Consider the following 12,841-nt stretch of genomic DNA (forward strand, 5'->3'; position numbering starts at 1 on the left):
GGCAGTAACCCTTTTCATTTCCAAGTCTTCCACTAAAATTCGCTGAACTGAGCTCCAATATTACATGCTAATCTCTGACAATTGATCAACTGGCTGTTGATGGTCTGTGAGCGCAAGCTCTTGACTGTTTTCAATATTTTCACTGATTCAGGCAGGTGATGGACATCCAGAACGAGGTTTGTCACCAATTGACATATCACATTTTTAAATAGAACAAACCACTCATACTTTTGAGTTTTACCCATAGCATGATCTTTGTAAGCTGTTTTCAACATTGAAACAATTTCAGCAACATTTTTACCATACAGAAAACAAAATTGCCATCACAAAAAAAAAGAAACCCACGAACAAGAACAAAAAAATCACTGCAGATGAACAGAACAAGCCTACTTGACAAAACAGGCAGCAATGAATTGCACTGTAAATGCCTAGCGGCAGAAATGCATTCTATACAAGCTCCGTCGACAGCAGTGTTATTCCGGGTTTCTTTGGGTATCTCCTCGTACCTCTGTATATTTTCTTTTTCTCTGTAGTATAGTCAGTCTTACCATAATTCTATCCTCTGTCCCTAGTCTACACTTGTCATCAGATTGTTTGTTTATTTTTTTCTTTTAATCCCAAGTAATTTGTTTTCTGGTACCTATTTTACTGCTTTCTGGGTCATGTTCCACTTGTCTTGATCTCTTACCATTTCCTCATCATCTCTTGTAGTATCTCTTAATTTTATTTGGTTATTTTTACAGTTTCCACATGATTTAGTTATTCTATGTCACAATTTACTCTTTTTTTCTGTTCTGCAGTTATTTATCATACACAATTTCTCTCTCACTGCAGCTTTTACAGCATAGTAGTCTTCATAGTAAACTGGATCCCTGCAGCCCAGTACATCTGTGACTGACAAGGCATGATGTGCTTTTACTAAAACACGATCCGTTTGGTTAACTACTCCATCAACATTCAAGTTTCATGTCCCAAGATGTCTCATTTCATGTGGAAAATTGCTACTCTTAATTAGTAAATTACTAGCAGGAACCTGACACAGCATAGGTTCATTTTCAGGTAGTACCTGCCTAATAATATTCCTCTGCAGCCACTGAGCCCAATGTTACAAGTCTCCCAAAACTAACAGTATGTCACATTTTGGTACTTTACTACAGGGGCATTCAATGTTCTCGTAAAACTGTCCTGTTCTTCTTCCTCCTGTTTGTCCTGTTGGTGAGTATGCTTTTGTTATTGTCATATTCCCAGATTTACCTTTTATTCTCAATCTGACAAGCCTTTTGTTTATAGCTTCAAATATCAATACACAGGTCCTCATCATTTTTGTTATTATAACACCAGTTCCAGATTGACTTTTCTTCTTTATGCATCACTACGCATAAAAGAGTACTGAGGAATATTTACCTATCCTTGTCCTTGCTATCTCACTTGTGGTAGCATGTATTGTATTTAACTTCATGACCTCTTCAGTTATTTCTTTCATTTTTAAATGTTTCTACAGTGTTTCTATATTCTAAGCTCCTACTGCAAAATCTTTCATCTTTCTTATCTGCCAATATCATACATTGGCTGTGATGGTAACTGTTTCGTCTTGTGCACCAGTGCATATTCATGTTTTTTGTCCAAAAACGAGTGTTGGGTGGAGGGGTGGTGACTTATTATTGGGCAATAATGGTGATGTTTTACCAGCTACCTGTATCTGATTACCATATTTGCCAGCTTATAAGATGCATCAGCATAAGAGATGCACCTCACTTTTTAAGACTTCTTAGGGAATTTTTTTTTTCACTTAACGCAGCTACTGCAAAACAAGTACAACACATGTTGAGGTACATCAAATATCTATGCAATTTAAGTATGAAAAAGTGATCCTCAGATCTGCAAAATTCATCCTCAGGGTTGAAGGAAGAAATGCCTGGAGCTGCCATGTCAGAATTTGAATCCGCATACAATAAATTAGCCTTTATACCATTCAGTGCTTTACTGATTCCACACTTCTCAAACAATTTAATCACTGTTTCAGCATTTATAAGAGTCCCATGAAGCTTTGACCCACTCACCAACTTGAGAAATGCTACTTCTCTTCCTCCTTCCTGAAAGTACAGTTTCAAAACCTGTAGATTGCATACATCTGTTCCACTGTTTCATGTACATCAAATGATCGAAATAAACTAGTTAGTCCCCCTGGAATTACAGCTAACTGAGTCTTCAGTTCATTTAGTCTATGTTTAGCATCATCTATTCTCTGAGAATGAAATTGATCCCATACTAACATGACAGGCTTCTTCACTAGGCCTCCCGGTCAACTAGACCAAATTTATCTACCCATAATCTCATTCCATCCATCCATCCATCCATCCATCCATCAACTATTGCATACATAGACAATTACTCTTTTCAGTAATTGTTCCTTAGGAAACATCTTTCTTTTAAAAATCAAAAGTGGTGGCAATTTTGTCCCATCAGCACAGCAGCATAAAATGACTGTGTAGTGAGTCTTTCCATGCCCTGAAGTTTTAACAGCAACACTTTTTGGGCCTTGGAAACCACAGTTCTGTTACAAGGCACATAAAGTAGTAGAATAGTAGAATCTTGTCCACATTTCCAATTTGTAAAGTGTGTTCTTTTCTTTTCCTTGCATTAATGACAAATCGAAATTTCTTCCTCATACTCAGGTGGCATCTTCTGCAATGTTATTGTCTTTGTTCACATATAAATACAATATGTCTTTATAAATCTTGACCACCATGATGTTGACCCACTGAATTCAGGAATCTCTAAGTTTTAGATAACGCGTTTGCTTGATAAAAGACCATTTTTGTAGAAACTGCAATTCCTGCATGTCTGTTCTCTAAAATCCAAGTATTGAGTTCTGCATCATGTTTGGGCATTTAATAGTTCCACCTCTTATTTTATGTTTACTGCAAGGTGCTTTATTTAGAACATCTTCCTGATTCCACCAAGTTCTTTCTGTTTTTTTCAGTTAAAGATGCATTTATGCTGCATCATTTCCATGCAGCTTAAATGCAATAGTATAGGAGTGCCGTGTTTCAACCATAGTTGCAAATAAAACCACAATATAGGTTCAACACAAATTGACCTCCACACTAAATACAACAATAATTGAAAATTTAACAAACAACGTAAAAACCGTTAATGATGTGCATGTGCGTCCACTGAACTCTATATAACTGGAATGCTCAAAATTCACGAAGCTAACACTGAATTGCTTCAAGCCACAACATAGGAATTTTGAAGAAATGGAGCTTATAGATACAAACCTTAAGTTGCTAATGGTGTATAGGACACATCCAGTTTTTTTATCTATTTTTGACGGAGAAAGAGTGCTTCTTTATGCTGGCAAACACGGTACCCTTTGGGATACATTTTTATTATAATCGCATTTATGAAATTTCTTAGTAACCTTTGGAATACATTTTTAATATAATCCCATTTATGAAATTTCTTAATGAGGCCTCTAATTAGAACATTAGAAAGTTTTCTTTCACATTTGCAAACGGATTCATTAGTTTTATTCAATGATGTTATTCTTGAAAACCAAATTGTTAAGAATGTGCTGCATGAGGAAGAGATGAGAGAATATAACTTTTCTATCTTCTGTAGGTGTCAAACTTCCAAATGTACTGATTAAACAAAGCTTGAATCTTATTGAAGATTACTGGAAAGATGATACAAACCTGAGTTCTATTTATTGTAAATTCAAAGCAGCTGAAGCAAGTACCTTCTTCTAACATGTAGATTGGAAATTCTGTAAATATGATTTTCAGACTGGGTATGGTTAGAAGAAAGTCAGACATCAAGAATACAGGTGTAAACTACAAATCTATTTGTTGATAAAATTTGCAGGACAATGTCAACAATTATTATGGTGGAATTCCCATCACCAACTACAATAGGAATACAGGTCAAAAACTGCAATCCAAGTATTGTTCAGCTACAGAGGTTGATACATGTTCTAGAAGAAAACTTGTGACGACTACATATCAGTGTGAAACAAAACTAACAGCTTTTCAGAAAGGAAACTGTGTGACGCTCTAATGAAACATTTACCTTTTGCTTTTCAGTTTTGGACTTTATTTAGTTCAGTGTCTAATTTTGTTTTTTATATTTGTAGCAAAAGAGATGATCAGTCCTCTCAATGATGAAGCTATAAATGATCAACAGAACACTTTGAGCAGAGATAACAGTAGCTCCTGTTTTATAATTCACAAGTAAACAGATTCTCATAGTCCTCTCAATGATGAAGCTATAAATGATCAATAGAACACTTTGAGCAGAGATAATAGTAGCTCCTGTTTTATAATTCGTAAGTAAACAGATTCTCATAGTCTAATAAGTAAGAAAGCAATATTATAGGTATGTAGTCACCCAAAGCTGTTAGAAGTTGACACTGAGAAATGCCGTATGGTCACCTGAGGATGGAGGAATATTAGTCACTACTTGGAACAGGATGATAACAGAAAATCACGAGGGTAAAACTAGAACCATCTTCCCTATACGTAAACTTAGGAGTGGTTTATCTTTACCCATTCACGTGATCAATGTAGATGCACAGCTTTGACCTCTTACATCAGAAGTGTTTTCAAGTGTATTTCAATGGCTATTACACTTCTATACTGGTCTTGTTAGCATCAGTATTACCTTACAATGAACTTGCCAATACACATCAAACCAAATTGTCATGATATTTTCTACAATCAATACTTCTCACAAAATTATAGTGTCTTCCTTTCATAACCTTAATCCGTGTGGCTAGTAAGGGAAGCAAATGTTTCTTGTAATGCACTTCTAAAAAAAAGTGAAAAAATATTACCACAATGTCCAGTATAAATGGCCTTGTCATTTTATATGTAGTTTGAGTCACAGATTAATAATTATTCTCAGTATGATACTTCCTGAACACATTAAACGTGTGGTGATGTTTCCTTCAGCACATAATTCACTGCCAAATGATAATTTATTACAGACTATCAGTTTCCCAATAGGATGAAATTACTTACTGGAATGATCATTAAAAGCAGTGTGGGCCCAAGGGGTGTGGGCACCAGTAACCGCCTGTCACATACCTGTGGGCAGGCGCAAGCAGAATAAGTTACCCATCAGGATGAACTACTGCACCAACTTCTGCCAGCATGTGGGCCAACTGGCTGGCACTCGGCCATGGCAGTATGATTGTGTTGGTTATGACATGGCTCCCTTACTGTCAGAGCGACAGTAGTTGGTCATCCCTGATTACCTCTGTAGGGGCAGGCAGGCATTCAAGATGGAACAGTCAGCCTTAGACCGTGCAATACCATCCAATGAAAGCAGCAACAATAGTTGTCAGTCCAACTCCAAACAAAGACAAAAGTCTTTAGCACTGCACTTCATGTACAAACTAGACTGCGAAATGCCTGCTGTTATGGCTTAGCTTTAGGCAACATTGGACAGTAAAATTAATGTGGCCTGTGACCACCATCCCAACTTGTAATCATGGACAACATCAGAAAAAAACTTGCCAAGGGTCAACAGCAAATGATATGAAAATCATAGCATATCACACTTAATGATATGAGAAGACGATGAGCAAAAATTTGAAGAACAACTCATATCTGACAGATGATAGCTCAAGAGGCAGGCATGGAAATAATGTTAACAAAGTGTAAGGTAATGAAAATCAGCAGGGGACATGGAAAAATGAAGGCTGTAAGTTGCAATGGGAAAATTATTAAAGGTGTAGACACTTTCATGTTGTTGTTGTTGTTGTTGTTGTTGTTGTCGTCTTCAGTCCTGAGACTGGTTTGATGCAGCTCTCCATGCTACTCTATCCTGTGCAAGCTGCTTCATCTCCCAGTACCTACTGCAACCTACATCCTTCTGAATCTGCTTAGTGTATTCATCTCTTGGTCTCCCTCTACGATTTTTACCCTCCACGCTGCCCTCCAATGCAAAATTGGTGATCCCTTGATGCCTCAGAACATGTCCTACCAACCGATCCCTTCTTCTGGTCAAGTTGTGCCACAAACTTCTCTTCTCCCCAATCCTATTGAATACTTCCTCATTAGTTATGTGATCCACCCATCTAATCTTCAGCATTCTTCTGTAGCACCACTTTCATATATCTAAGAATTAAGTTGACAAGGAAAGGAAATATCAAACAAGAAATTTTGAACAGGACAGAAAATTGCCCAGAAATTTTATTATTTTGTACAGACATAATTAGGAATTGGAAAATACCTGCTAAAGCAAAGATCATTATACAAAAATCACATTATCTACACCTTTGACCTAGGGATCAGAATGTTCGACCTGAATAAAGAAAGAGCTGAGTAGAATACAAGCAAGAGAGACACTTTCTATGAGGGATTTTGGATAACTTGAGAAAGGACAGAATAAAAAATGAAACAATGCAGAACATGATTCATGTCAATCCTCAGAAAAAGAACAAGAAATGTGTTAAAAAACTTCATCTTAAGGTTACTTAATTATTAAACAATGCACATAAGCTCACAACTGCAGAACTGCATCCCACAATCCACTTCTTTCTTATTGTTTTTACACATGTACTTTTCCCATGTGGGTTGTCTCAGCCTCATCTCCAATTACGTTGCCTCAGACTTTTACTGTTCATTCCTATAGTTTTTTTATTTTTTTATTTTGTGTTGTTCTCTTTCACTACTGTATCTCACTGCTCATTTTGGCATTGCTACATCATATATTCACTAGATCAAGTTGAAAAGAAGAGCACCAAATTTACAAAACCTGAACCATAAAGCCTGCTCCATGTGTTCTATCAATCATTCATAGGTTCCTCAGGCAGAACAATATTGATCTCTCTCAATTACAATAAAAGTGTTTCTGATTTTTTTTCTTTACACTGTGATTTACTGCATTTACATTTTATATTTTCTAAACATTTCAACTCACCCATTCACGGTCATCCACGCCTTCCATGTCATCTTGTTCCAGCTTCAAGTTAACCTCCATGCGGCTGCTCACAGCTCGTTGTATCTAATACCACACACCACTTAAATATCTATACTGACAGTGAGACTGACATAAGAGCATGAAACTTTAGATACTAATATGTCAATTCCAATCATGCAAAGAAAATGTTCAAAGCAAGTTCCGTAATATCTCAAGAGAACAAATAATAAGAAAACTACCGATTACAAGTGAGATACATTAACTACAAAGTAATGAAGCTGCCCCCTGAAAGACATGCACCTGGAACACATATTTATTAAGAATATTTGAGACAGAAGAGGAGACATGCAAGATTTAAAAAGAGCAATTGATACAGAATATTCCATGTTTTTTAAGTTCCTTTAATGTGTGAAATGAAAACTTCTCAGTTATTAGAGACAAAAGGACATCAGAAGACTATAGCATTCCTCTCTGTTGATGTTAGGCTCATTCACAATTTCTGTTGCCTTTCTTGTTTTGCTTGGGTGCATCCACAGCAAACATGCAGATGTCTTGGAATGTTACAGGCTGACCACATGACAGTATGTACTATTGACAATCTGTTGCAGTCTCCTAATTGAATACAATGTTAATTTTTGCTATGTTATTGTTAACAGGCTTCCCAGTTTCCCCTATTTAGGTGGCACCACACAATGTATCTCATACATGCTTGTAGTTTGAAGGCTTTTACAGCATCCTTAGTGGATCCAACTAAATTCTGGATTTGTGGCCATTCTGAAAAGTTGATTAATAACCTAGCCTAAGTGTTTGGTGAAGACTTCAACAAAATATAAGTGTATCACCAGTAGTTGGTCTATTATTTAATTCTGTATGTCTTGCTTCCTGTTGGACACCATGGCCATTTTTATTATTTTGCTGTTGTATCTGCTGGCTGAGAAGATGGCAAGTGACTCTCAGTTCATACACCAAGCATGCACATGATGTAACTGTTCTGAACTTTATATGATAGTTTGATTTGGATGTAGGTATCAGCTGGTCTGCATTGGTTTCCATTTGCCATTGGGAGATCCAGTCCTTCATTTCCAGAAATGGATTTATACCATTTTTTTCTCATTCCTGGGAAAACTGAAAGTTCTTGGGCAAGTTGCCGAGATTCCAATGGAACTTTTGGAGTGCTGCTTCTCCATGCAGCCAGATGGTGAATGTGTCATTCATATATTACAGCCAGTAGCATGGGCAAATTGTGCAGATCTTGATAAAGTTTGATCAAGAGCTTGGACAAAGATTTTCTGCTGCTACTGGAAAACAATCTCTCCCAATCCACCCATTTGTTCACAACAACCATTTACTTACATCAACGTGTGTGTGTGTGTGTGTGTGCATTTGCATCCACAAAGTGATGTAATTTTCTGGTCAGATAATTTGTCAGATTGTGATTGAGTCAGTCCTACTGGTATAAACCTGAAGTGGCAGGTTTTCTTATAAATCTTAGGTGTTCCATAAAGTTTTGGTGGCAAAGTTCATTCACCATCAGGTCACTCGTAGTAATGTGTGGGTGGGATCAGTCAACAAATTGATTATTTTTTTATTTGTATTGTATAGTATATACATTCTGATATTTTAAGTATTTTGAATGATGATACAGTGGTTAACTCTGAAGGATTTTAATGTATACAACAGTTAAAACTGAGGTGCTCACTTAAATATTATAAAATAAAAATCTAAAAATCAAAAGACATGAACTTAAAATCTGGACTTCTTATGAAGTTAAGGTGCTAATTTATGCCAAACACAGCATAAAACAATGCTTGCTACATCTATTTCTAAAAAGAAACACTGCTTTGTATGGAGAAGGCCATACTGATGATAAATAATTATTAAAACTGCTTGAAAAGTCCATGGATGTACTGCCGGTCCATGGTGTCCAACGGGCACAATATTTCAGCAATCAGACATGTTGCCATTGTCTGGTGCACTGACAAATTGAGCTTCTGAGGGAGGGTGGCTGTCTTAATGCCCTCCCACTGCGAGGAATTCTCTCTACGGTCTGTGCACGTAGTCGTGTGTCGACGGTCGCCGAGATGCTGCCATCGGCATCTGTGGTGGCATCAGTGTAATTGCCTAATCAGCACTGGTTGCCCATTCATTTTCTTTGCTGAGCAGCTTTTTAATTAAGACTCAATGCTGGTTCCCATGCCCCATTTGAGACTGCGGCTATAACCTCAGCACGGCATGGGAACCAGCATTGAGTCTAATTAAAAGGACACCCAGCAAAGAAAACGAAAGTGCGACCAGAGCAGACAAGGCAATTACACTGACGCCACCACAGACACCGTCGCCAGTATCTCAGCAACCGCCGATGCGTGGCCTCAGGTGTGGACTGCGGGGAGAACGCCTCACAGGGGGAGCGGATTTAAGATGGCTGCCTGCCGTCAGGAGCTCAGTTCGTCAGCACACCAGACGATGGTGACATGTCTGATCGCAGAAATTTTGTGCCCACTGGACACTATGGACCGGCAGTACACCTGAGGACTGTTCAAACAAGAAATATGCGGGGAGAAACTGAAGAATCACAAATTATTAAAACGTTTCTCCATGGCTGGGCGAGCAGTGGTGTGTATGGTATGGTATGGTAGGCCACAAAGGCACCTGGGGACAAAGAACACATTTTACACACTTGTCACATCTACATCTACAGCTATAATCCAAAACTTACTATCAAGTAGCGGCAGACGACACCACACTTCCTTCCCATTCCATTCACGGATGGAATATGAAGCAAATGACACTGTGTGTTTGTGTGTTTGTGTGTGTGTGTGTGTGTGTGTGTGTGTGTGTGTGTGTGTGTGTGTGACAACAAAGCCATTTTCATTAGGTTCTGTGAGTTTTGCTATTATGTGTACTCACTGCCTGGATCCCAACAAGAGTTGATCTCACTCCGTTATTTATAGCCGTATTCGATGCACAACACACACAATATCCTTTCATGTTCATTTGTTTTTCAGACCTCGCACTGATATTCCATGAAACACAAATTTTCTCAGCATTTTCTGCTCTGGTGGATATCATGCAGGTGAGATTTTAATAAATTGAGTACTGGGACCCAAGTGTTATTTAAATTGAAACCTCCATCCCTGTTTATTAGGTTTCCTGATGTCTTTATTTTGATTGACTTCTTATTTATGCTGTCCTAGAAACTTGGCATTTGTACCACTGCACTGCTCCAACATTATTTCATTTCAGAATTATATTCAAGGCAGTGCTTCATGAAAGCTGATTTGCTTCATTGTTGTAGTCATGTGTATGCTGATGTTTCTTGCATTTCTCATTCTAATAGTTTCCCCCTCATTAAGAAATGCCACATTTGCATGGAATACGATACACACCTGGCATTCAGATACCTAATCACCTTTAACATTACAAAGAACACTTTTTATCTTAGTTGAAGGAAGCAAAATACACTGGATACCATGTTTCTGTGGAAGGCTATCACTCTTTCCAGAGCCTTGGCCAGCATAAGGTTTTTTGGGACAATTTTAGCGACGTGTAGCTCAACTATAAAGGAGACTATATACAGAATACTAGTTCAACCCATTCTTGAGGACTGATCCAATGTTTGGGATCCCCACAATGTCAGATTAAAGAAAGACATCAAAGTAACACAGAAGCAGGTTGCTAGATTTGTTAGTGTCAGGTTCAATCAACAAGCAAGTATTATGGAGATGCTTCATGAATCCCTGGAGGAAAGACAACATTCTTCTTGCAAAACACTCTTGAGAAAATTTAAAAGAACCCACATTTGAAGCTGACTGCAGAATGACTCTACTGCTGCTAACATTCATTTTCTTTAAGACCATGGAGATGAGATAATAGAAGTTAGGGTTCTTTCTGGCACATATAGAAAGTCATTTTTCTCTAGCTTTATTTACACATGGAAGAGGAAAGGAATGACTAGTAGTTTTACAAATTACCATCCACAACACACCATACAGTGGCTTGCACATTATGTATGTAAATCTGTATTTAAATGATTTTTGGCTTCTTTTCCTAGCCTCAGTCTCAACCTTCTTCTCTGGCATTCTTGATTTTTACTCTATTGCCTGTTCAGATTAATGATCTGAGTACCCATTCCTCCATAACATTATTTATAGGTGTTTTAATTCTTTGGTAAGGCTATCATTGTATGAAATTGTTCAAGTTCTATGTAGCACAATCTTTAGCACTAAATTTCTTTCTGACAGATGCTCATGGCTCGAGGCATGGAGATAGAGGTCAGTTTGCGTAGGTTTTCTATATACACTGTGACATAGGGATACATTCATTCTTCTCTTAACTATCACATCAAGTTCTATTGTGAGTTTCATATTGCGATAGATAAGAGTTCAAATGTTCTAGGAACTCTTGAAGCTCTTCAGTCCATTTGGCCACACCACAAATGTGCCATCCAGGTACTGACACTCTTATCATCCGTCATAATGAATGGAACACTTTGAAGCAAAGGCTCTAGAATCTACCAAGTTGAAACAAATGTGTTTCTATCAGCACATGGACAATACATTTGTCATGCGGCCACTTGAAGAGGGAAAGCTTCAAAATTGCTGGAACATACAAACTCTATCCATCATAATATAAAGTTCATGCTGAATCTTGACCAAGAGGGCAACTAACTTTCCTTGTTGAGTCAGTTAGGAGAACAAATGGATTGCTAGGTAAAAAAAACCTAAGCACACAGACTTCTATCTCCACTACTTGATCCACCACCATTCATCACATAGAAATTCAATGCTAATGACTCTGGACCACAGAGCTCTTACATGTCAGACAAGGAGAGCATCACTGCAGAATTATACTACCTATGAATAGTGTTCCGAATGAAAGGACGCTCAGATGATAACTTAACAGGCAATGATACCTGAGAAAGAAGCCGAGACTGAGACAGAGCATTAGAAGCCAAAAACTGTTTATCTGCTTTGTGCTGGCATAATATCCAGAAAAATCAGCAACCTCCTACAGAAACATCCATCCAGTGTGTTTTGCACCCTTTAACTAAGATGAAAACTATGCTTTTTACCATTAAAGAGGATCTAGGTGTGTGTGTCACATTCCACGTGAATGTGGCATTATAAGCTAGGCAGACTATCAGAATAGTTGAGCAGAGATGCTAGGAAAATCAGTGACCCACCCGACAAACACAAACAAGGCAATCAGCTTTTGATGAGTGCTGCACTGAATATAAAAATAGGTGGAAGTTTACCCTTGCAGTCAATGTAACATTCATTGCCAATAAAAGTGTTTTCTATGTGGAAGGAAAAAATTAAAAAAATTGGGGACCTTATTTCACAGACATGACCCATAAATCTGTACAATATACTGACCTTTCAACAATATCCATTATTGTCTTCACCAGAAATGCTACTGATTCTTAGAGAGACCAAATTCCAAACAACCAAGACATTACAAAGGAATATGACCCTTATTCTACATATTATCGTTGGCATCAAGGTACTCTCTGGTGGGAGGGGTACCACTGCGTCATATTCATCTGCCAAATTCATTTACTCCTTTTGCACTCAGTTTTATTAATGAAAAGGGAGGATACAGTCTCAAGTATGAAACGTTATATGGATTTCATGTACGATGTTTATCAAGAATGTTTCATGTACTCATTTATGTTTCATTATACTATGGAAGACATTTCAGTGGTTTAGTTTTTCTTTGGCTTTAGCCTCACAATGAGCAGAAGAATCAGTGGCTGTTGGTGGTTGATTTGAAAGGCTTGCAGGTTTCCACTGGCTGACCTATTCATCTATGCAACCTTCTGGAGGGTCTCCTTTTGGTTCACCAGATAGAATCAATTTTGTGTGGTCTGATGGTTCTGTTGATTTATGTAAATTTGGTGCACCCATAATACAAG

At 37.7% G+C, this 12,841-nt stretch overlaps 1 protein-coding gene across 4 annotated transcripts in view; it reads right to left on the reverse strand.

Annotated features, from left to right (window-relative positions):
* Positions 1–12,841, reverse strand: part of LOC126356335 (coronin-7) — a 232,601-nt gene that overhangs the window by 15,496 nt on the left and 204,264 nt on the right. For 2 of the 4 annotated variants that reach the window (XM_050007318.1, XM_050007322.1), the window contains one exon: positions 6,928–7,011. The exons of the other annotated variants lie outside the window; for them this stretch is intronic. In XM_050007318.1, the coding sequence (XP_049863275.1) occupies positions 6,928–7,011 (84 nt within the window). The remainder of the gene's footprint in view (positions 1–6,927; positions 7,012–12,841) is intronic. 4 annotated transcript variants of the gene reach the window in all.

This window comes from Schistocerca gregaria, chromosome 3, assembly GCF_023897955.1.
Source record: "Schistocerca gregaria isolate iqSchGreg1 chromosome 3, iqSchGreg1.2, whole genome shotgun sequence".
In the NCBI taxonomy this organism is placed as follows: domain Eukaryota; kingdom Metazoa; phylum Arthropoda; class Insecta; order Orthoptera; family Acrididae; genus Schistocerca; species Schistocerca gregaria.